This window comes from Procambarus clarkii, chromosome 64 (assembly GCF_040958095.1).
Source record: "Procambarus clarkii isolate CNS0578487 chromosome 64, FALCON_Pclarkii_2.0, whole genome shotgun sequence".
NCBI lineage: Eukaryota > Metazoa > Arthropoda > Malacostraca > Decapoda > Cambaridae > Procambarus > Procambarus clarkii.
Window position 1 is genome coordinate 5,618,706 of NC_091213.1, and position 25,756 is coordinate 5,644,461.

At 43.7% G+C, this 25,756-nt stretch overlaps 2 protein-coding genes across 4 annotated transcripts in view; one reads left to right on the plus strand and one right to left on the minus strand.

Annotated features, from left to right (window-relative positions):
- Positions 1-25,756, plus strand: part of LOC123768923 (uncharacterized) — a 280,886-nt gene that overhangs the window by 207,227 nt on the left and 47,903 nt on the right. Inside the window, exons 2-9 of one of the 3 annotated variants that reach the window (XM_045759745.2) lie at positions 7,260-7,887; positions 10,133-10,251; positions 12,100-12,194; positions 15,170-15,292; positions 17,880-18,032; positions 24,722-24,819; positions 24,949-25,247; positions 25,412-25,703. In XM_045759745.2, the coding sequence (XP_045615701.2) occupies positions 7,287-7,887; positions 10,133-10,251; positions 12,100-12,194; positions 15,170-15,292; positions 17,880-18,032; positions 24,722-24,819; positions 24,949-25,247; positions 25,412-25,703 (1,780 nt within the window). In that variant the 5' untranslated portion in view covers positions 7,260-7,286. Of the gene's footprint in view, positions 1-7,259; positions 7,888-10,132; positions 10,252-11,277; positions 11,615-12,099; positions 12,195-15,169; positions 15,293-17,879; positions 18,033-24,721; positions 24,820-24,948; positions 25,248-25,411; positions 25,704-25,756 lie in introns of those variants that run through there. The other 2 variants (XM_069309127.1, XM_045759749.2) reach the window with 2 other exon arrangements.
- On the minus strand, positions 650-6,865 carry LOC138354672 (pneumococcal serine-rich repeat protein-like). Its single transcript, XM_069309029.1, has 4 exons — positions 6,654-6,865; positions 3,606-4,526; positions 2,807-3,514; positions 650-2,546 (listed from the first exon to the last, which is right to left on the minus strand). Exons 1-4 carry the CDS (start codon positions 6,863-6,865, stop codon positions 650-652), a joined length of 3,738 nt encoding a protein of 1,245 aa, XP_069165130.1.

The window sequence follows — 25,756 nt, forward strand, 5'->3', positions numbered from 1 at the left end:
GAAGGGAATTATCAGGGGGGAAAGCGCCAAGCCATTACGACTATAGAACACTGGGAAGGGATCAGGATAAGGATTTGGGATGGACGGGGGGAAAGGAATGGTGCCCCAACCACTTGTGGACGGTCGGGGATTGAACGCCGACCTGCATGAAGCGAGACCGTCGCTCTACCGTCCAGCCCAAGTGGCTGGAGGTGGCTTCCACCACTTCTATTGAGCATTTCACTATTCACCTTCTTGGAGAGGTTATCTTGAGGTTATCTTGAGGTTATCTTGAGATGGTTTCGGGGCTTTAGTGTCCCCGCGGCCCGGTCCTCGACCAGGCCTCCATCCCCAGGAAGCAGCCCGTGACAGCTGACTAACACCCAGGTACCTATTTTACTGCTAGGTAACAGGGGCATAGGGTGAAAGAAACTCTGCCCATTGTTTCTCGCCGACGCCTGGGATCGAACCCAGGACCACAGGATCACAAGTCCAGTGTGCTGTCCACAAGTCTATTGCAAGATGCTATTTGGCTTGTTCCAGCGTTACCTGGAACTTACCTGCACAGGGTCTCGCGAGTGGTTCTTCTCCCCTGAGGGGAAACTATCGTACTAAAGTGCCCTTCTCCTAACCTGCCAGAGAACCTAAAACAGAAAACGGGACAATATGTCTATTTCACGAGCCGCTTCCATTTTCTAACTGTAGCACTGAACCAGAGACTGTAGTCAGCTGTAGCACTGAACCAGAGACTGTAGTCAGCTGTAGCACTGAACCAGGGACTGTAGTCAGCTGTAGCACTGAACCAGAGGCTGTAGTCAGCTGTAGCACTGAACCAGAGACTGTAGTCAGCTGTAGCACTGAACCAGAGACTGTAGTCAGCTGTAGCACTGAACCAGAGACTGTAGTCAGCTGTAGCACTGAACCAGAGACTGTAGTCAGCTGTAGCACTGAACCAGAGACTGTAGTCAGCTGTAGCACTGAACCAGGGACTGTAGTCAGCTGTAGCACTGAACCAGGGGCTGTAGTCAGCTGTAGCACTGAACCAGAGACTGTAGTCAGCTGTAGCACTGAACCAGGGGCTGTAGTCAGCTGTAGCACTGAACCAGAGACTGTAGTCAGCTGTAGCACTGAACCAGAGACTGTAGTCAGCTGTAGCACTGAACCAGAGACTGTAGTCAGCTGTAGCACTGAACCAGAGACTGTAGTCAGCTGTAGCACTGAACCAGAGACTGTAGTCAGCTGTAGCACTGTACCAGGGGCTGTAGTCAGCTGTAGCACAGAACCAGGGGCTGTAGTCAGCTGTAGCACTGAACCAGAGGCTGTAGTCAGCTGTAGCACTGAACCAGAGGCTGTAGTCAGCTGTAGCACTGAACCAGAGGCTGTAGTCAGCTGTAGCACTGAACCAGGGGCTGTAGTCAGCTGTAGCACTGAACCAGAGGCTGTAGTCAGCTGTAGCACTGTACCAGGGGCTGTAGTCAGCTGTAGCACTGAACCAGAGGCTGTAGTCAGCTGTAGCACTGAACCAGAGGCTGTAGTCAGCTGTAGCACTGAACCAGGGGCTGTAGTCAGCTGTAGCACTGAACCAGAGGCTGTAGTCAGCTGTAGCACTGTACCAGGGGCTGTAGTCAGCTGTAGCACTGAACCAGAGGCTGTAGTCAGCTGTAGCACTGAACCAGAGGCTGTAGTCAGCTGTAGCACTGAACCAGGGGCTGTAGTCAGCTGTAGCACTGAACCAGAGGCTGTAGTCAGCTGTAGCACTGAACCAGGGGCTGTAGTCAGCTGTAGCACTGAACCAGAGGCTGTAGTCAGCTGTAGCACTGTACCAGGGGCTGTAGTTAGCTGTAGCACTGAACCAGGGACTATAGTCAGCTGTAGCACTGAACCAGGGGCTGTAGTCAGCTGTAGCACTGAACCAGGGACTGTAGTCAGCTGTAGCACTGAACCAGAGACTGTAGTCAGCTGTAGCACTGAACCAGGGACTGTAGTCAGCTGTAGCACTGAACCAGAGACTGTAGTCAGCTGTAGCACTGAACCAGGGACTGTAGTCAGCTGTAGCACTGAACCAGAGACTGTAGTCAGCTGTAGCACTGAACCAGGGGCTGTAGTCAGCTGTAGCACTGAACCAGGGGCTGTAGTCAGCTGTAGCACTGTACCAGGGGCTGTAGTCAGCTGTAGCACTGAACCAGGGGCTGTAGTCAGCTGTAGCACTGAACCAGAGGCTGTAGTCAGCTGTAGCACTGAACCAGAGACTGTAGTCAGCTGTAGCACTGAACCAGAGACTGTAGTCAGCTGTAGCACTGAACCAGGGGCTGTAGTCAGCTGTAGCACTGAACCAGGGACTGTAGTCAGCTGTAGCACTGAACCAGGGGCTGTAGTCAGCTGTAGCACTGAACCAGGGGCTGTTGTCAGCTGTAGCACTGAACCAGAGGCTGTAGTCAGCTGTAGCACTGTACCAGGGGCTGTAGTCAGCTGTAGCACTGAACCAGAGGCTGTAGTCAGCTGTAGCACTGAACCAGAGGCTGTAGTCAGCTGTAGCACTGAACCAGGGGTTGTAGTCAGCTGTAGCACTGAACCAGAGACTGTAGTCAGCTGTAGCACTGTACCAGAGACTGTAGTCAGCTGTAGCACTGTACCAGGGACTGTAGTCAGCTGTAGCACTGAACCAGGGCTGTAGTCAGCTGTAGCACTGAACCAGAGACTGTAGTCAGCTGTAGCACTGTACCAGGGACTGTAGTCAACTGTAGCACTGAACCAGAGACTGTAGCACTGAACCAGAGACTGTAGTCAGCTGTAGCACTGAACCAGAGACTGTAGTCAGCTGTAGCACTGAACCAGAGACTGTAGCACTGAACCAGAGACTGTAGTCAGCTGTAGCACTGAACCAGAGGCTGTAGTCAGCTGTAGCACTGAACCAGGGGCTGTAGTCAGCTGTAGCACTGAACCAGAGGCTGTAGTCAGCTGTAGCACTGAACCAGAGACTGTAGTCAGCTGTAGCACTGAACCAGAGACTGTAGTCAGCTGTAGCACTGAACAGAGACTGTAGTCAGCTGTAGCACTGAACCAGAGGCTGTAGTCAGCTGTAGCACTGAACCAGAGGCTGTAGTCAGCTGTAGCACTGAACCAGGGACTGTAGTCAGCTGTAGCACTGAACCAGAGGCTGTAGTCAGCTGTAGCACTGAACCAGAGACTGTAGTCAGCTGTAGCACTGAACCAGAGACTGTAGTCAGCTGTAGCACTGAACCAGAGACTGTAGTCAGCTGTAGCACTGTACCAGGGGCTGTAGTCAGCTGTAGCACTGAACCAGAGGCTGTAGTCAGCTGTAGCACTGAACCAGAGACTGTAGTCAGCTGTAGCACTGAACCAGAGACTGTAGTCAGCTGTAGCACTGAACCAGGGGCTGTAGTCAGCTGTAGCACTGAACCAGGGGCTGTAGTCAGCTGTAGCACTGAACCAGAGGCTGTAGTCAGCTGTAGCACTGAACCAGGGGCTGTAGTCAGCTGTAGCACTGAACCAGGGACTGTAGTCAGCTGTAGCACTGAACCAGGGGCTGTAGTCAGCTATAGCACTGAACCAGAGACTGTAGTCAGCTGTAGCACTGTACCAGGGACTGTAGTCAACTGTAGCACTGAACCAGAGACTGTAGCACTGAACCAGAGACTGTAGTCAGCTGTAGCACTGAACCAGAGACTGTAGTCAGCTGTAGCACTGAACCAGAGACTGTAGTCAGCTGTAGCACTGAACCAGAGACTGTAGCACTGAACCAGAGACTGTAGTCAGCTGTAGCACTGAACCAGAGGCTGTAGTCAGCTGTAGCACTGAACCAGGGGCTGTAGTCAGCTGTAGCACTGAACCAGAGGCTGTAGTCAGCTGTAGCACTGAACCAGAGACTGTAGTCAGCTGTAGCACTGAACCAGAGACTGTAGTCAGCTGTAGCACTGAACCAGAGACTGTAGTCAGCTGTAGCACTGAACCAGAGGCTGTAGTCAGCTGTAGCACTGAACCAGAGGCTGTAGTCAGCTGTAGCACTGAACCAGGGACTGTAGTCAGCTGTAGCACTGAACCAGAGGCTGTAGTCAGCTGTAGCACTGAACCAGAGACTGTAGTCAGCTGTAGCACTGAACCAGAGACTGTAGTCAGCTGTAGCACTGAACCAGAGACTGTAGTCAGCTGTAGCACTGTACCAGGGGCTGTAGTCAGCTGTAGCACTGAACCAGAGGCTGTAGTCAGCTGTAGCACTGAACCAGAGACTGTAGTCAGCTGTAGCACTGAACCAGGGGCTGTAGTCAGCTGTAGCACTGAACCAGGGGCTGTAGTCAGCTGTAGCACTGAACCAGAGACTGTAGTCAGCTGTAGCACTGAACCAGGGGCTGTAGTCAGCTGTAGCACTGAACCAGGGGCTGTAGTCAGCTGTAGCACTGAACCAGGGGCTGTAGTCAGCTGTAGCACTGAACCAGGGGCTGTAGTCAGCTGTAGCACTGAACCAGGGGCTGTAGTCAGCTGTAGCACTGAACCAGGGGCTGTAGTCAGCTGTAGCACTGAACCAGGGGCTGTAGCACTGAAAACTCGGAAGTTATATGCTCCTAAAATACATTTTGTGAGCAGTTAATAACACATATAATATATATATGACTTTGAGCACTACGAACAAAAAACTCCGTCAGTGATAGCATATTTTTCCGCCGTTCTCAGTCACAGGAATGTTTTCAACTGTAGCTTTTTTCACAAACATTTTATTCAATTTAATCCATTTACGTTTTTCCTTTTTTTAAGATTTGATATCTTGTTCACTCTCTTTATTAGTGAATAATAACGTTGTTTTATTAGATAGGAAAGTAAAGGGGAATATTAAAGTATTCGCTCGAATATGGTTTCAAATTTGTCATTTTATATTGGGCGCGTCGAATATTGGGCGCGTCGAATATTGCAATTAGCTAGTTTGTTTATAGTGAGGAAGCTGCCTTAATTGACAGTTTTCGTCTATGTTTATATTGCATCGTTAGGGAGAGGGAGGGAGGGAGGGAGAGAGTAAGAGAGAGAGAGAGACAGAGAGAGAGAGACAGAGAGAGAGAGAGAAAGAGAGTAAGAGATAGATAACTCATGCATGTCATTATAACCGACTACTCTCTATAATTACTGCATTTTGTTTACTCTTGATAACAAGTAATATAATTTATTTAAATGGTTTTCCTGGAATGGGTGGTTGCTGGGAGGGTGCTGGGAGGGTGCTGGGAGGTGCTGGGAGGGTGTACTAGGGTGCTAGGGTGTAGTGGGGGTGCTGGGAGGGTGCAGGAAGGGTCTGGGGGGGGGGGTGAGCATGTTTAGGACATTAGCTAAAAATATAAACCCGCTGAGCTGAGCTTTTATGAAGAGTTATAATGAGGAGTTATTATTTAATTAAGACACTTATTAAAGTGAGTGTGTTAAGGAATATTAGTTGTGGGAGCTGTCAGTGCCAGCTGGGGCCAGTAAACGGGTTATTTCTTGTTAACGTGTCTTATAACAACTTCTTGATCCTACCTCAAGTCGATGGTAAGTTTTCAAGAACTGGCTGTGGCAAGTAGTAGTGTAAAAAATAAAGGGGGGATAAACAATATGCAATTACATCTTCACCAATTTATTATTATTTCTCCAAGTATTACTACTCATTTACACTTATTCACTTTCACTCAGGACACTATAGCTCAGCAGTGTTCATCAAATCCCGGCAAATCCATTATGTTCAGATACACGTCGTCCACACTCAATGGTAGTCACCGGCGAGTTCACCTTCATCGTGGGACAGTCCACACACGTCAATATGTGCCAATACCCCCACATCTGCTCTCCAGAAACACACTGGCAGAGGGTGTCAGCAACACGCTGACAGGGGTCTCAAATAATCACGTACAGGGGTAGCTAACACCCTGGCATAAGTCACTAGCAGCACTTCTCAACAGACGCACTACTGTCCTCTTGAAACTCTTCTTGGCCAAATCCCGGGTACGTCGGTCCGTACAACACTGCTACCACCGACGGCGGCCACGTTGTCCTCTCACAGGACCAAGTCAAGAGTTCTGGACTGCCCAAGGTGAACTGCTTTCCTTAGCCCAATCGCCTCCTTTCGTCACCTCTGTGAACATAAAATGTCATTAGCTAGACACAGTATGCTGGGTGACCTTAGGATAACACCCTTCCTGGGGGGTAGAAATAGCCTAAGCTACTCTATCCCTTTGAGATGTATTTATTGCTTATCTCAATAAACATACTTGAACACCCTTCCATCGGGGAATTGAAATTGTAATTGCTTTCACAACCTAGGCGGCGTTGATATCGTTACGCCACCCACCAGAGAGAGAAAGAGAAGATGGTTGGAGGTCATCCAACCTGTCCTCTTAAAAATAACGTCGCTTTTGGCCGTTTGTCCGTATGGCCGAAAGTGGACGTAATTTGAAAATGAAAATAAATTTGGGATTTTTTTTTCAACAACAGTAAGTTAAGGGTCCTCTGATAGGTTAGGTGGGCAGGAAATTCTCGTAAATTTTCAGAACGTTATGAAAAACTTTAATTGAAAGTTTCCTCTTCTAACCTTACCGAGTAAGCCGGACGACTCAAACAGAAAACAGGACAGTACGTCACTTTTGTGAGTCAATTTCATTTCAAATTACGTCGAAATTTGGCCATAGTGCCGCGCATACCAGCCAAAAGTGACGTTATTTTTAAGAGGACGGGTTGGGTCATCATCATCGACCTCACTTCCTAACTGAGATATGAAACAGGAGCCTTTCACTGACGCCGCACAACCGCCAACAGATGGCGTTGTCTGCGTTGCATCTAATACCTGGGAGTTGGAGTACAGGTCCATAGATGGCGTTGAAATCGCTACTCCACACTCCAGCAGCGGCGTCATACCATGAGAGAGCCCGTGCTGTGTCCCCTGGTGTAGTGCTCCAGTGGTGTCTTCGGGCCAGATTCACGAAGCAGTTACGCAAGCACTTACGAACGTGTACATCTTTCCTCAATCTTTGACGGCTTTGGTTACATTTATTAAACAGTTTACAAGCATGAAAACTTGCCAATCAACTGTTGTTATTGTTATAAACAGCCTCCTGGTGCTTCGGAGCTCATTAACTGTTTAATAATTGTAAACAAAGCCGCCAAAGATTGAGCAAAGATGAACAGGTTCGTAGCTGCTTCGTGAATCTGGCCCCTGGTTCATATATAAATATTGTTACACATTATTATGTGTGAGGTTATAATGGAAGGTAAACAATGAGTTAACATGATGACTTGTCTTGTTGCAGAGGTGTGAGCCGGGCGGGCAGGAAGTGATGGCGGGAGCTACTGTCACCTGGACCCCTACACTCTCCCTCACCCGGGGGCACCCTGCCACCGCCTCCACTACTGTCACCTGGACCCCTACACTCTCCCTCACCCGGGGGCACCCTGCCACCGCCTCCACTATCCCCCAGGGGATCCCAACCCCTGCTTCCCGGGCCCCCTGCTCCCCGTCCAACCCCAGAGGAACCCCAATCGCCACCTCTTCTTCCCCCTTCCAAGCCAACCCCGGGGAAACTGCAGCCATTCCCTACTTCCCAAAGAAGCCCCATGGACCTGCTGCCAGTGCCGCCACCTCCCCGATCGTCCCCAGAGGAACCCCAATCGCCACCTCTTCTTCCCCCTCCCAAACCAACCCCGGGGAAACTGCAGCCATTCCCTACTCCCCAAAGAAGCCCCATGGACCTGCTGCCAGTGCCGCCACCTCCCCGATCGTCCCCAGAGGCGCGAGTGCCACCACCCACACCACGCCCACGGCCTGCCACCCCGCCCACCGCCTGCTGTGGTGGGCGGTGTTTCTCCTCGTGTGGGCGTCTTCTCCCTGTCATGTCCACTCCCACAAATGCATCAAGCTGGAAGAAAGAAATCTTACCTGTGAGTAACATTATATCTTAAAATATTTTTGCAGCGTCTGGGATTCTCTCACTTTCTCCCATTCTTGCTTTATTGTTTAAGGAGGCCTTATGGTTTGGTTCTGCCAGACGTCATTGAAATATCTTGAGACGATTGTAACAGTCTTTATCTTGATAAGGCCTTTGATATTGTATCTCATAAGGACTCATTACAATGTTAAGGCACAAGGTATTGTAGGGCTTATCCTAAGGTGTATTAAGGCCTGGTTATTTTCAAGCTGGGAGTTAGCATTAATGGAGTTAAGTTCGAGCTAGAGACCTGTTAAGTAGTAGTTACCTTACCTTGCGATGGTTCCGGGGCTTAGCGTCCCCGCGGCCCGGTCCCCGACCAGGGGGCCAGATTCACGAAGCAGTTAAGCAAGCACTTACGAACGTGTACATCTTTTCTCAATCTTTGACGGCTTTGGTTACATTTATTAAACAGTTTACAAGCATGAAAACTTGCCAATCAACTGTTGTTTTTGTTATAAACAGCCTCCTGGTGCTTCGGAGCTCATTAACTGTTTAATAATTGTAAACAAAGCCGCCAAAGATTGAGAAAAGATGAGCAGGTTCGTAAGTGCTTGAGTAACTGCTTCGTGAATCTAGCCCCAGTCCATTTTTGGACTGGGGCTAGATTCACGAAGGGGCTAGTTTATAACAATAACGTCTTAGATCTCTTAAGACAATCAGCAGACGCTGATTGTCTTAGATCTGCTGGAAATAAGAAACAACCAGTATTGGATTTTGAAAACCACACGTTGCAGTTCAGTTTTGGTCTCCATACTAAAGAACAAATACACTTGAATGTGTGCAGAGAATGATGACAAAGTTAGTCCCAGGAATTACTTTAGTTTGGTTCATTTATTATGCAACCCATACCCATCTCGTGGACGGTAGTTACAGAGGAACATAATGGGGGCCGAGCGGACAGCACGCTGGACTTGTGATCCTGTGGTCCCGGGTTCGATCCCAGGCGCCGGCGAGAAACAATGGGCAGAGTTTCTTTCATCCTATGCCCCTGTTACCTAGCAGTAAAATAGGTACCTGGGTGTTAGTCAGCTGTCACGGGCTGCTTCCTGGGGGTGGAGGCCTGGTCGAGGACCGGGCCGCGGGGACACTAAAGCCCCGAAATCATCTCAAGATAAGATGGGCTCAGGGACTGAACCCTACAATTCATTTAGCTAAGCTAGATACAAAATTCAATACACGTCGTCATATATATATATATATATATATATATATATATATATATATATATATATATATATATGTCGTACCTAGTAGCCAGAACGCACTTCTCAGCCTACTATGCAAGGCCCGATTTGCCTAATAAGCCAAGTTTTCCTGAATTAATATATTTTCTCTAATTTTTTTCTTATGAAATGATAAAGCTACCCCTTTCATTATGTTTGAGGTCAATTTTTTTTATTGGAGTTAAAATTAACGTAGATATATGACCGAACCTAACCAACCCTACCTAACCTAACCTAACCTATCTTTATGGGTTAGGTTAGGTTAGGTAACCGAAAAAGTTAGGTTAGGTTAGGTTAGGTAGGTTAGGTAGCCGAAAAAACATTAATTCATGAAAACTTGGCTTATTAGGCAAATCGGGCCTTGCATAGTAGGCTGAGAAGTGCGTTCTGGCTACTAGGTACGACATATATATATATATATATATATATATATATATATATATATATATATATATATATATATATATATATAATATAATATATATATATATATATATATAATATAATATATATATATATATATATAATATAATATAATATATATATATATATATATATATATATATATATATATATATATATATATATATATATATATATAATATTGTGTATGTATGTATTGCAAAATAGAACTGAACTGGAAACATGGGATACAAATTGAGTTATTCTGGAAAGACCTGGATAAATACTGATTTGGAAATAGGGTGATTGATGTATGGAACAAATTACTGGGTAGACACGAGATTACTGGCTTAAGATACATGTTATTATGAGTGCATATAATACATAGAAGCTTCCTCACAGGGGCCAATACACCACCTGCAGTGTCATTTAATCTTGTGTTCTCATAATATCACAAGTAGATGTGTGTGTGTGTGTGTTTATCTAGTTGTGCTTGCGGGGGTTGAGCTCTGGCTCTTTGGGCCCGCCTCTCAACTGTCAATCACTAATGTGTGCCTGTGTGTGTTCCAGTGCCACCGCCAAGATACGTGTATGACAAACGGGAGCAGCGGCAACTGGCACTCACCCTTGACACCTCCCAGAGACTCTCTCACCAGCTGACCACTGCGGTTGTCAAGATCCTCCTAGAGGTTAGTACTCAACCCCCTTGTATCTCTCCCCCCCTTCCCGGATCCCTCAAGTGTCCACTCCGTACAATATGCAACTGTTTAGTCTAACCAGTCAGCACACAGCTGATCTATAGAGTCTGGTGCGTAGAAAGCGTCAATATTATGGTGCTTTAATTTGTATTAATACGTCGTATTTGTAACGTATTTGTCGATTCTGTTTAAAAATATGCTACGTGTAAAAATGAGAGGACAGGTGGTCCCAGTAATATTCATCACATTGATTTTAAAGACCATTGGCCGGATATTGACATAAAGGGTCTTCAATGAGTTCCCAGAGGTGATGAGTGTGTTGAAGAGTGATGGTACGGTGAGTTATGGTAGTTGCTGGCGCCAGTGGGCCTTCATGATGTGTGTCATGATGTGTCATGTGTCATCATGTGTCATGATGACACTCCCCATCACCAGTCATGGCTGGCACCGCTGCCACCTGTTAACGTGTCTACTTTATGACTGATTTATGTTTATAATTTGATTTTGGTCTATTTATATTTGTCTCGTGATTGTTAACTTATATTATTAAAGACCTGCAGTTAATATGTATTTAAAAGTCATCATGTTTTCGCATAAATTAGGTCATAATTGATTGAAATTGTATTGTATATATGAAGCTAATGTATTTTGTTTTTAGCTAATGTCGTTGAATGTATTATACCAGCAGCTTAGCTTGTAAAGCTGAATATTAAGTTGAGGAAGTCTACATTAGTGCACACTGACCACATCTGGAGGGCCTGCTCAATGTCTCACATGGGAAGCATAACCCCGCAAAATTCAAATTCAAAATTCAAAATTCAAATTCAAAATAAGACTCTGAGTTGAGTGAGATAGGAGAGTCCCCCCTGTCAAAGGCAAATTGGGGGGACCTTCGATAACCCGGCGGCTTCCTGTCCTCGTCGAGGCCACTAGTGTTAGTAGCTCTCAGGTAAAATCAGGTCAATTCAGGTTGTAGGTGTCACCGACCATGGCAGAAGCAGAACAAAAGAGTGTTGCCCCGCGAGGCAGGAACGACAAACGGGTCTCGAACTCTCCCCTGGCAAAAGAGCGAGTTCGAAGGTGATATATGCTCTGGCCGCGCCAGACCCGCGGGGGAGTGGCGGGAGCCGACGGCTGCACCAGGCAGGACACCCAAGCACCGGGGTGTTACAGGGGACCTAAAGCCACCCACTACAGCCTGGGTTACATGGCTGTAAAATCAGACCTCAGTATGCTGTAAAGATTAAGCAAGTGAGCCACCAGTTTACCCATCCAGTCTGCACCTCATCTCCCTGCACCTCTTTAAGAGGAGTCAGCTAGTTCTGCCTCTGGTCCAGCCCCTCTCCTGTGCCAGGTAAGTCCATTATGGGCTCACCATAGCCCGTGCTACTTGGAACTTTTTGTTCCAAGTAGGGAATCTCAAACAACAGCCTCTGGTTCCCGGTAGGCCTAAGGTAGGCCGAAGAATATCACGGCTCATATGACCTATATGAGCAAATTGAGCAAATTGACCTAATAATTGGGAGCCACAAGGGGCTAATCCAAGAAAACACAACGATGAAGTCTTATTGAATCTAAGTATTCAGTGTTGCTCTCTTTATATTTACATATATTCTTTACTCTTTATATTATCTGCCCGAAACGCTTTGCGTAATAGTGGCTTTAGGCATTGTATGTACTAGCTCTATCTATAACTCCATCAACTTTGTATCTTACCTTGTATGTATGTACCTTACCTGAATAACAATTTATTTTATTTTATTTATTACAGTACTGTAGCCTTTTACATACAGCTTTCCAGCCTCTGATTATGTTTAAAGTTTGACTCTATATTTACAGGAAGGCTTGGGCTATCAGAATGTATCCATCTCACATTATGAAGAAGACAGTTTTAACCTTACAAAAGCACTAGAGCGACTTAATGCAACTAGCAGGTATGTCATTTTCTCAAGTCTATATATATTATGGCTGAGGTTCGAGGTTTGGAATATTTTGGTGGTTAAATTCACATACATGTTATTGGTGTTGGGTTGGAAATATCGCTGATTATTTCTGGAACTGATTACACTACATATTAGATGTCGGATTACAGGATTGTTAATTTATGTGTGTGTGTGTAGTTAATTACCTAAGTGTAGTCACAGGATGAGAGCTTCGCTTGTGGTGTCCCGTCTTCCCAGTACTCTTTGTCGTATATGATGCTTTGAAACTACTGACGGTTTCGGCCTCCACCACCGTCTCATTTAACTTGATCCGTCTTCCAGTCTGATTGCAAAATAAAACTTTTTAATATTTATTCAGCACATTTGTTTCCATAGCTTGAATCTGTGTCTTCTTGTTCTTGAAGCTGCTGGTTTCAGGAATTCCTCTTTGTCTATTTGGTAAAATTCCTGCAGTTATTTTGTAAGTGACCATATCACTCCCTTTTTTCTTCTATCTTATATATGCAGACGATGAGTCACAATAACGGGGCTGAAGATATGATAACCAAACCACAACAGAAGATGAGGAGGCGACGACGTTTCTCTATCTTCTGATGTGTCGTTTGGTCACCATTCTATCTTCTAGTTTTGTCATATTTAATGCCTCTAACCTCTCTTCATACCTCTTGTTTTTTAGTTCTAGAAGCCATTTTGTAGCATGCCGTTGCACCTTTTCCAGTTTATTGATGTGCTTCTCGAGATATGGGCTCCATACAACTGCTGCATATTCCAACTATGGTCTTACAAAGGTCATAAATAATTTCTTTAATATTTTGCAATCCATATATTTAAAAAGAGATTCTGAAGTTGGAAAGCTTGACATAAACTCCCCGCACAATGTTATTTATATGATCCACAGGTGACAGTTTTTATCCAGAACCACCCTTAGATCTCTATCAGAATTGTTTAAAGCTTTTTCACATACCTGTAATTTGTAGGTTGTGTGTGGCCTATTTTCTCCTATTCCATAACATGGCATTTATTCACATTAAATTCCATTTGCCAAATATTGCTCTATACACTTATTTTGTCCAGGTCTTCTTGAAGGGCATGACCATCATCTAAGTTTCTTATCTTTCCTAGTAGCTTGGCAGCATCAGCAAACATATTCATTTAATTCTGTACTCCTCCTTCTGGTAGATCATTTATATATAGACAATGAACATTATATCTTGAGGTTATCTTGAGATTATTTCGGGGCTTTAGTGTCCCCGCGGCCCGGTCCTCGACCAGGCCTCCACCCCCAGGAAGCAGCCCGTGACAGCTGACTAACTCCCAGGTACCTATTTACTGCTAGGTAACAGGGGCATTCAGGGTGAAAGAAACTTTGCCCATTTGTTTCTGCCTCGTGCGGGAATCGAACCCGCGCCACAGAATTACGAGTCCTGCGCGCTATCCACCAGGCTACGAGGCCCCTTGTACATCAATGAACATCTGCCCGAAATGCTGCGTGTACTAGTGGCTTTACAAGAATGTAATTACTATGCTATTTATCCTCACAATCCCAAGGTACCTTCTTGTATATATATATAAATAAATAAATATGGTGCTAGGACTGAACCCTGTGGTACTCCACTGGTAACTCTCCTCCAGTCTGATATATTGCCCTCGTTTTTCTGTCAGACAATTTGTCATCCATGTCAGAAGTGTGTGAGTGAGATTAAGGGGAGGGTAGAGTTAGTTTAGTTCATTTATTATGCACCCCATACCCATCTTGTGGGCGGTAGTGGGAAGGGTTACAGAGGCACATAATGGCCTCAGGGACTGAACCCCACAATTCATTTAGCTAAGCAAGTTATAATCTTGATGAGCTAGTTATAAAATTCAGTATAAGTCGTCACATCATAAATGTGTTCGAGATCGACCACAAGTACAGTTTCTAAGTTAAGCAACTGACATATGTGGAGAGCTAGAGTCATAATTGATATGTTTGTCCTTCATACTGTCCCCCCCCTCCCCTATCCAGTGGGCAGCGGTGGATATAACCCGTTCTCTTAAAACTAAGTCGCTCTTCACTCGTATGCACGCTATAGCCAAAAATGGACATACTGTAATTTGAAATTAAATCTGCTCACAAAAGTGATGTAATGTCCCGTTTTCTGTTCGAGTCCTCCAGCTTACTTGGTTAGGTTAGAAGAGGAAACTTTCAATTAACGGTTTTCATGATGTTTTGAAACCTTAGAAGAACTTCTTGCCTTTCTGCAAGGGGCCTGTTAAGGGACCAGAGGACCCTTAACTTGCTGTTTTGGAAAAAAAATTCCAAAATTTATTTTCAGTTATTTTTCATTTTCAAATTGTCCATTTTCGGCCATACGGGAAAATAGCCATATTCAGGCGTAATTTGTAAAAGGAGAGGTTGCACTCAAAATATAAGCCATCGCCCATTGTCAGGACAACTGCACTTCAGCTGCTCCCAAACTCACCTAGTTGTGCTTGCGGGGGTTGAGCTCTGGCTCTTTGGTCCCGTGGGGCGGTGTATATGATTAGAAAAAAAAAAGAACACTGCTTTTCCCAAAAAAGCGGTGGGTTTTCTGAGGGGACTGGATTTCTGAAAACTATTGTAAAAAAGTCATCTTTCTTGCATACATGTAAGCCTACAAATGCAATTTAATTGTAGCTTTTACAGGAAAAATCGTAAAATTACGAGAGCCCTGTCACAAGTTACTTACACCAACTCGCAGGAAAAATACAAAAAGTAAAATAGAACAAAATGTCTAGCTCACACACTAGCTTGCAAATTATTATTCATTTATTATTTATTATCAATTTATTATTTACTATTATAAAATAAACAAGTCCCCAATCTGAGCCTTTGATTTATGCTAGCTGGCTTAGCGCTTTCCCTACCCAAAGCTCATTTTTGAGCAGTAGTTTGTTATTGTTAATATGATCAATGATGGTTAAATATAACTTTTGTTTACTCTCAGGAATGGTAATGGAGGCACTATACCCATTGCCATGATCAACCTGGAGGTGTGGCAGCCACCCAGCTCTCGTGAGGAGGATAGAATAGCCAGGAGTGACTGTGGCTCGCATTCCTCTGGCAGCAGGTAATATATATATATATATGCCACCAAACCCATACACGTCAAATGAAAGTGACAATATTTTGGTCCGCCTTGGACCCTTATCAAGACATGACCTAGCAAGAGTGGGGGTCAATACACTCAATATATACGCTGAGAGACGCTGTGCACATTAGTAGGCTTTAGGTGTACTATGTACTAGCTTTAATTAGAGGCCTTAGGCATAATATATACTAGCTCAAATTAGTGGTTTTAGGCATAGTATGTACTAGCTTTAATTAGTGGCTTTGGGTATAGTATATAATAGCTTTAATTAGAGGCTTTAGCAGTGTGTATACTAGCTCAAATTAGTGGCTTTAGGCACAGTATATATTAGCTCTAATTAGTGGCTTTAGGCATAATATGTACCAGCTCTAATTAGGGGCTTTAGGCATAGTATGTACCAGCTCTAATTAGGGGCTTTAGGCATAGTATGTACCAGCTCTAATTAGTGGCTTTAGGCATAATATGTACCAGCTCTAATTAGGGGCTTTAGGCATAGTATGTACCAGCTCTAATTAGGGGCTTTAGGCATAGTATGTACCAGCTCTAATTAGGGGCTTTAGGCATAGTATGTACCAGCTTTAATTAGGGGCTTTAGGCATAGTATGTACCAGCTTTAATTAGGGGCTTTAGGCATAGTATGTACCAGCTTTAATTAGGGGCTTTAGGCATAGTATGTACTAGCTTTATCTAGAAATCCAACATTCTGTTTGTAACTCATCTTGAATGTATGTATAGTACTTTTACCTGAATAAACATATTATTATTATAAGGCAAGAGAGGAGATGAAGGGTAAGTGGAGAGGTAAATAAAATAATTTTATTAAAGCAAAAGTACATATATATATACATAGGATACATTAGATTGTATTATTCATGGGTAGGGCAAATACAGTCCCCAATGCCACTAATATGCAGAACATTTCAAACTAAAGTACTTAAAAATAAATGAGATAAAGAATAATGAATGGAATTAGAGAAATACAAATAAAATGACAAATATTACATGATTAAAATGGCAATTTATCATATTAATTTTACAGCATAAACAGAAGGAATACAATTTTGTATTAAATTTTTTACACGGCAGGTAATGGTAGTAGTACAGGTTTAGTAAAGAATGTTCAATAACAGCGAAACATAGATTGACATTTAGGAAGTAATGTAGGTTACATTGTTTATCAAATATGTAGTTCTTAGTTCTCTTTTAAACTGGTTGAGAGGAGGACAGTCTTTGATGTGATTAGGGGAGGTGTTCCACATTTTTGGACCCCTGATTAGCAGAGTATTTATGTTCTGGTTAAGTCACACTTTTCAAATATCAAAGACAGTAATTATTTGTTTGTATTAAGATGCCCATGGGTTCCATTATGGCTCTTTAGGAAGTCTTTAAGGTCGAGATTAGCATTACAGTTCAGTGTTTTATATAGAATACACTACAGACTATGTATATCTAACAAATCTAACTTAATATCAAACATATTCAAAGATGTAAATAAGGGGGCCGAGTGCTGTATGTAGCTTGAGTTTGTTTATATAGAGTAATTAGGTGTCGTAGATAATTTTGGGTCGTAGAACCCCAGGCACAGATATCATAGGTGAGATAAGGATAGATGAGTCGGTAATAAAGCGTTATCAGGGCAGAACGAGGTACCAGTATGTAGAATCAGATGCTAGAAAGAACGCCAACTGTTTTACAAAATTGTTTTGCTACTTATTATATGGCTATTTTACTATTTATTATAAAGTTTAGTATATGGCCGTGGAAATTCAACTTGCCAGTGAGAACACCAAGGAATTTACCATCTACTGCACTCTGTTGCCAATTTGGATTATGTTAATTCTTTAGTTAATGTTATGGTGGATTTAATACCAAACAAAATGAATGAGGACAGGCAGGCATGGAATGATACAATTCTTTTTTTTTTATCTAAAACTAGTCTTTTATTTGTTTAATTTTGAAATAAAACACACAATGCCATCTCATTTTCTGAAGACAGAATTCAGATATGGTTTCCTGTAGTCAGGTACAGGTAGTCCATTAGGATCATCGAGGTCCCTCTGAAGTGAACAACTGCCCCACAATAATTTACCAACTCCCGGGCACCTACTTACTGCTAAGTAATGAGAAGCATCAGGGGGTAATGAAATCTTTCCAAAATGATTCATCCTAATTCGGAATGCTGATGTGGGTACAGTATTGTATAAGAATATCTCTATATACAATTATTAGTTATACATGAATAAAAATTAGAAAATATATTACAGTATTATTGTCTACCCCAATTTACGAGGGAAATTCTGAAATAGAGTTAATTGATGAATAATTAGGTTAATTTACTTTCATAGGAAAATTAACTAAATACTGTATTAAGCATTTACATTAGGACCAGTTCAAATGGTAATGAATAATGATGTGCATATATGTTTTACTTGCTGTTTAGGCTTTTTCTATATATTTGAAGACTTGCATAAAATAAAAAAAAACTTAATCACAAATTACAGAACACACAACCAACGTAGTAATATTGCAGCACTTTATATTGAAACATTTCTCTCCACCTCCCCAGATTTGGTTGGTATGTCTCCAACAACAGTTACACGCAAACTGACCACATTACGGACCACTGGCGGTCCTTCCAGCGACCAGATATAACACAACTATTTGAGCTCACTTGGGAAGAAGATGCTAAGCTCAGGCAATTAACTAAGACTTCCACTGGGTAAGTTATTATAATAATAAATATTATAATTATAATAATACTGTAGTAGTAATAATAATAAGTAAAACCAAAACCAAAGACTCAGTAAGACCCCTTAAAAGATGAAACCAACCAAGGTATAATAGATGATAAAAGGGCAGCAAACACCCTGAATGAATACTTTACGTCAGTGTTTGCACGAGAGAGTTTAGACAACATCCCAATGACCACGCAAATGTTGGAAGGATATGAAAATGGCTCCCAACTACTAGATCACACCATCCATGAAATTCTGTTTAGCCTACCAGAGATTAGAGCAAGAACCTTCCCTTCCCCCCCCCCCCTTCACAGAGGCAGAGCAGGTGACACTGCCGCCCCACCGAGAAACCATGCAGAAAGTCAATGCATCAACATAGACTACAGCTGGGTTGAAAACAACTGAAGCCTTGAAACTACCAAACAAATTCCCCAAACAATGTAAACAAATGAACAAATCTCTTGAAACTAGTGTGAGCTCATTAGTTGAGGGAGCCGGTCGGCCGAGCGGACAGCACGCTGGTCTTGTGATCCTGTGGTCCTGGGTTCAATCCCAGGCGCCGGCGAGAAACATTGGGCTGAGTTTCTTTCACCCTATGCCCCTGTTACCTAGCAGTAAAATAGGTACCTGGGTGTTAGTCAGCTGTCACGGGCTGCTTCCTGGGGGTGGACGCCTGGTTGAGGACCGGGCTGCAGGGACACTAAAAAGCCCCAAAATCATCTCAAGATAACCTCATTAGCACTAAACACCCAACCAATAAAAGGGGGTTGTCCAGAGCTCCAGTCTTCCCCAGCCAAGCCAAGTTTGGAGCAGATGTGAACACAAACACCAATTGATGAACCTGTAAGGGAGGGAGGGAATCGGGGAGCCACCGAAGCTCTTCCAGAAAGAGGTGTTTCATTACATTCAACACTGGGTTTCTGGGGAAGCCCTCTGTGGATTCCTACAGCTAATTACCAATGGAGATGGAACATAAGAAACCTATTAGAGAGGAGGAGAGACGGCAAGTAATCAGAATAAAGAAAAGACAACTGGCTAAAAGAGACAACTCAATGCAACACAGACCTGACGAGGCCTGGGAATATTAACCATATAAAGGGCTGCCAAAATCCCCTGCATCCAAATATTAGCCCAAGACATGGCAAAGACTATTGTGAGAGCAGCATTCTTACAAACATCATGGACTGAAGGTAGACTACAGGTTGGCTGGACTTTACAATGTAGATGGCCTGAGAAACATGAGTCTTGGAACAGAGAACCAAGGAAGTAGAAAAACTCATAAAAGTGCCCAATGAGGCAGAATCAGTGGCTTGAAGGTAGCAGTGAGGAGCCGTCACTGGGCACAACACATGATGGTTGCTTGGCTGATGTAACTAAGCATCAACAACCAAAGGACCCCTCCGGAAGCTCACCAATACATTTTCAGAAAAAGGAGATGGTTTGTAAATGAACAGAACACTCACTCTGGCCATAATAACAAAAAACTTCTCCCCCGGAGAAGAGTATGCAGCTCCCCAACTCCATATCTGGAGACAAGCACCAACAGAAAAACTGCTTTAAAGAAAGAATCACTAACTATAGGGGATGAAAGAAAGGTGAGAACACGATTAAGAGACCAGTAGGGCTAAGGTAACACATGAGGAGGCTAAAGATGAAACAACATGCGTGACAGCTTCTGAACCAACACGGAGGTAGTAATTGATGCTGAAACACAAGTTATTGCAGCTCAACCGGCACCTAATGATAAGAGGCAACAATGTTAGGCATAGGATGCCAGTCGAGAAACAACTAAGAGAGAAATAAAAGAACAGTGCTAACAGAGACAGAAGAATGGCATCAAAGTAACAGGAAGTGGTGAAAAGAGTGCCAAGCTACCCATACTGCTGCCTGGAAGACAAATGCAAGTGGGACACCATAAATTCAGCCACATGCTCACCATAGAGATGGTGATAGACTCTTTAGAAAAACCAGATGCAAAGAGCCGAGGAAATGTCTGAACCAGGAAGATAGGTTACAAGACCAAACTTCTGAAAGAGGTGGAACCACAGAAAAATGCCCAGGCTCAGACACCGTGCAAGACATTCAGGCTAAAACCATAGCCGAGCTGACCACCAAGGAGCAGAAAGACCACCTTTCTCCTAGTAGAACTCCAATCTGACTAGGACCTGAGCAACAGCTGGACTGGTGGAAGAAGGAAAAGAAGCCCCCACTACTACTAGTCCAGCTAAAGACATCTACCATGAGGGCAAATCCACCATGACATCCACCATGAGGGCAAAGATACATGAGGGGCACCCCAATGTCTCACAAAGCCACTGGAAGGAGGCAGCATTGACAGTCCACTCCATGGAGATGGGCAGGAAGTGAAAGAGACCATCTCTGAGAATGCTGGACACTCTCCAGATATGAACAGCATGGAGGACCAAACCCTGAGAATCCAGTATATGAGCGACTCACAATGTGCAGCTCCAAAGAACCATGGGTCAAAGGGAACCCCTCTCCCCTTCGGTTCAGGCAAGGAACCTCTAGGGAGCGGTCCAAATGAAGCCAGAGGACTGAGTGTGGAAGAATCCGAATTCTCCAGAGGGCATGCCAGATGGCCACAAACCTGCACACTGTACCGTGAACCTGGTGGAACGCACCCAATCAATGACCTTGGATGGTCATTTGAGTGCTGGTTGTGAAACCTCAGCTCTGAGCCAATGTGTCTATAAACACACTTTAGTGACAGCAGATGATGGCACCTAAGAACTGAACCCAAAAAAATCCCAAAGAAGAACTATGCAAAGCAGCAGGTGATGGAAGGCAATTGGGGCCTGAACCCGGCAGTTGCAGCAGAAATGAAAATAGCAGAATTGGAGGACCCAAAACAGTCCCCAGAGCCAAGCCTGCCCAGTGGTAAAACCATGGAGGCCAAATTTAGCCTCTCACACAGCCGGTCAAGCAACTGCCGAGTCACCCGGGGCTGCTTCAACACTAGAAGGTAGTGAGGAATGGTAAGTGATGCTGACTGAGAGTCCCATATGAGGCGCAGCCAAGTTGGAACCTGGGACAGAACCAGCCAGGACTTTCACCAGTTTACCAGGAACCAAACCTGGCGAGCTGGGAAAGAACCAGATCCCTGACTAGTTGACACATGGACTGACAGAGGGCCCAAATCAGCCAGTCGTTAAGGTATGCCAGAACATGAACCCCAAGAAATGAAGATGGGTTGCCAAGATTCAAAACAACCAGGTGAAAACATGGGGAGTCAACTTCAAAATGATTAAGAGGACCCTGAAGTGGGAAACCTGGCACCCTATGACAAAAACTAACTAATCTCTGAATCCTGGATGTATGGGGACATGCCAGTAAGCATCCTTGAGGTACATAATCATCCAAGCCCTATCCTCCAACTCGAGGCAAACTTAGGCCAGAGTGATTAGGCAGAAAGTTGGGTGGAAGATTAACGCGTTCAACACCGAAAGATCGAGGATGAAGTGGAACATCACCGAGTCCTAATTTGGGACCAGGAAGAGATGAAAAACCCAACAAAGAGAAGAGGTTGTCTCAACCATGCTAGAAGCCACCCACTCCAAAAGCCCTGACCCACAGTAGGCAGGGAAGGACTGACCAACTTCACTGAAGACCTTGATAAATTACCCCAAAAGGCAACAAAATATGGGACTAGGAGTCGGCAAACCAGGTAAACCCCCCCCCCCTTCTCCCACACGATGTCAAAAGGGCAAACCACAGTCTTATTGCAAAGTGTGAGAATGGTGCTGAGGAGCAGAATATTGGCCAACACTGGGAGGGACACATGACTCAGAATCTGGATCCAATGAAGACCTACTCTGATGAACAATAGGCAAAGCTCCAACCCCACCTGACCACCTCCAAAAACAAGGAAGAGAATCCTGAGTACATAATTGAGAAATGGATCAGCATGAAACTACCACAGAAGACAAGAACTGTGCAACAACTTCCTCTGGTTAGAGGAGAGGTGAAAATGAGGAAGCTGACAAAAGGGCCAAGGACCAAGTCAAATAGCATCAGTTTTGATAGATTCTCTCGCTATCCGAAGATTGATTAACCTATGGTTAGTCAATTTGACTTTACCAACATGTGTTGACTTTACCAACACACAAAACAGGCAGAGTAGAATGCAGCAACTGCCTCTCTAAGCATGGTCATTCACAGCTTGGGCAAAGCCACTGAAGCTGTCACACCCACCAACAAGGCACCTGCATTTGACCCCAAGCCAAGTGAATCAATCAGGAAGCCAGTCAGAAAAAAGCTCCAAGAAGCCAAGAAAATGCATGACCCCAGCCAAGTGCGAGTGAGCTCACAAGTCATCTGCCATGAGGACTGCATTCAGCAAAGGCAACTAGGCATGAAGCTGCATCAATCCTATGTCCTGGGAAAGAGCAGGAGCAAACAGGCTCAAAAGAAGGACCGCCCAAAAACACCTGCAAAACATTCGAAACCTCACACTAGTAACTAGTTATTAGTAAATAGTAACAGGAATTGATAAAATCGATAGGGAAGAATTCCTGAGACCTGGAACTTTAAGAACAAGAGGTCATAGATATAAACTAGCTAAACACAGATGCCGAAGAAATATAAGAAAATTCACTTTCACAAAGCGAGTGGTTGATGGTTGGAACAAGTTAGGTGAGAAGGTGGTGGAGGCCAAGACCGTCAGTAGTTTCAAAGCGTTATATGACAAAGAGTGCTGGGAAGACGGGACACCACGAGCGTAGCTCTCATCCTGTAACTACACTTAGGTGATTACTATACAAGCGTGCAGGAATAGCAAAAGCAGGTACAGTAGTTTGGTTCGAATGTGATGAGGATTCGAACCATACAATAGTTTGGTTCCCACTGTCAGAGACAGGAAGCTTCTACTTAGGTTTATAGAGATCCCCCCTTTTGCCTATTCCAAGATGCAACCTACAACAGTTGCCTAAATACCTGGTACTGTACCTACATACTGCTAGGTGAACAGAGGCATCAGGTGAATGGAAATGTTGGCCAGACATTTCTGTCTTGTCATGAGGATTGATCCTGGGACTTTCAGTTATGAGCCCAATACCATGTAGTCTTACAGAGTAGAGCTAGTAGATCCTATCCACTTAGATATTGAGCTTGATTAGTCTACTGAAAGTTTATATATACAGGAGTAGAGTTTCTCCTATTTTTACAATTCTAACATTAAAGACTGTTTCCTTCTTGTGTTGTTTTGAGGCAATGAGTGACCATTCTTTTCTAAGGTCGAATGTTTTTGTTTCATTAGGTTGGGGCATTCAAACTTTATGATTCTTCAGAATACCACATTCTTGGTTAAAAGTTCATCCCTTCTCATTGGTAACTCGTGATCATGAAGGCTTGTGTTCTGTAATTAGGTGCTCACTATGATTTTGCTTCGTGGAGGTGAATTTCAATTCTTCAGTAGCATTTAGTAGATATTCTTCAGAGATTATTTGGAACTCCAAAACTTTGTGTTCTACCGTGAACTTGGATGTACGAGAGGTGGGTGTAGATTGCCAGGGCCTACCTTATCTTGAGGTTATCTTGAGATAATTTCGGGGCATTTTAGTGTCCCCGCGGCCCGGTCCTCGACCAGGCCTCCACCCCCAGGAAGCAGCCCGTGACAGCTAACTAACACCCAGATACTTATTTTACTGCTAGGTAACAGGGGCATAGGGTGAAAGAAATTCTGCCCATTGTTTCTCGCCGGCACCTGGGATCGAACCCAGGACCACAGGATCACAAGTCCAGCGTGCTGTCCGCTCGGCCGACCGGCTCCCCTATTGGCAGAAGTGCCTTATGGCACTTGTGCCAATAGATGGGGATTAAGGATACTGTATTAGGTTTTCATTTATTGGTAGTTAGAATTGTTCGAGCTCTCTTTGGTGGTTATGTTTGTGATGTCAGCGGAGCTTAACTACTGTGAGCAGAAGAGGAGACCATTTTAAATATTTGTTATTCTAATTGTTTTGATTCTGTTGCCAATGACTCTCGAGTATCTCTACATAATTCTTCAATGGAGTCATATACTATTCTTAGTTCTTGTAGAGTTGGTGTCATAGAGAATCTGAAAATGAACAAAGTATCACAATGTCTGTTGTGATTGTTCATTTTCAAGGTATTCAAAATGATTGTTCATTTTCAAGGTACTGTATTCAAAATGATTGTTCATTTTCAAGGAATTCAAAGTATCAGCAAGTTATGTTGCTTCAATTAAAGTGGCAACATGACTTGCTTAGAAAGCAGCTTTTCACAAACTCAAAGTATATGTATATATTTTTAATGAACTGTTTTATGGTTCATAACTAACTTATGTGTGAAATAAACTCTCTGATGCAGGATAGTTTTCCCTGAGATAGTTTATTTATTTATGTTTACTGTCCATTGATAAGACTTCACTATATATGTCATGGAATGACCACCTCACAGGGATAGTTCACTATAATACCAGTTTGTGCCTCGGAGAGGCTACGGGATCCAGTAAGTTCAGTAGAACTTCGGTTTCAACCCTTTTAACCCTGTCGTAGCTCAGTCAATTAAGGCAGTGTCTGGGATGCTCCCGGACGCAGGTTCGAATCCTCGTCATGGCCCTTGTGGATTTGTTCATTTTATAATACCAGTGTGTGTTGCAGAACCATATTCTGATAGTTCTTCACAACAACAGGTATTACTGTGACGCTGACTACTGTCATCAAGGCATCTATACACCGTCACACTGCAACAACGATACCCACTGTGCTACTCTATTTGTCGGCAGCTTCAGTAAGTCAAATCACACGTACACAACTGTATGAAGTATTTTGTCGGTTATCATATTAATTTTTTTTTGTGTGTAAATTAAGTGTGTGAATATACAGTATATTGATTTTTTTTTTTGTGATTTTCTTGCAGATACATATTCCAAGTTTCTGAAGGATCAAGTGGACGAGGAGAAGCTGTTCGTTCGCATTGCTTGGATAGGACCAAATCTTGACCCTCGGTTCCTTTGCACTTTTCGGGGTTCTAAGCCCATTGTATTCTTTGACTGGTGGCCAAACTTGCTGTCCAATTTAGATGAATTCATGCCAGTTTCTTTTCCTTCTTGCTTAAGCTTTCGAGGTGAAGATTCATATTTGTGCAATTATGAACTGCATACAATGAAGAAATTTATATGGGGAGAACTACTAAATGCTGCAAAAGTTGCTGTGGAGGTAATTAGTAAATGGGGCTTTTAGTATTCATGATGGGAATTTTGGGCATCACTGTTATTATCTGCATCATATTAGCAACATTTTACTGTATTCAAAATACTTGTATATTATTATGTACTAAATCAAGTCAAGGAACTACAGTACTTTAAATAATATAATTTCAGTCAATAAGACGATTTTATCTGCGTGAAGAAGATTACCAAGAACTGTTATCTATGTATGGGGACCGTGCTTCTAGCTGCAGCACCAACTCCTCCACTGCTCTTCAGCCAACAAGTCAAGTTATAGAGGATATTGCTTGTGAGTGGCTACAGCGCAACCGCAGTGATGATACGGTTGTCTGGAAGAATTGGCTATCACATGACTATTATGCAAAAACAATCTTGTGGATTGCAGGAATATTCCCAATGAGTAGTGAGAGAAATATTGGGTTTTCCAGCCATACTCTGGTTAATGGTAAGTCGACTGGAAAATCTTGTTAACTTAACACATTTTATTTCCCAGTGTTA

Bases quoted from the DNA above. Each gene is read 5' to 3' on its own strand.
- LOC138354672 (XM_069309029.1), bottom strand. From the start codon at position 6,865: ATGACGCCGCTGCTGGAGTGTGGAGTAGCGATTTCAACGCCATCTATG. The intron at 4,527-6,653 runs GTATGCGCGGCA...TCAGTGCTACAG, and splicing joins AATAACGTCACTTTTGGCTG to CCCCTGGTTCAGTGCTACAG. The intron at 2,547-2,806 runs GTGCTACAGCTG...TCTCTGGTTCAG, and splicing joins GTGCTACAGTCTCTGGTTCA to TGCTACAGCTGACTACAACC.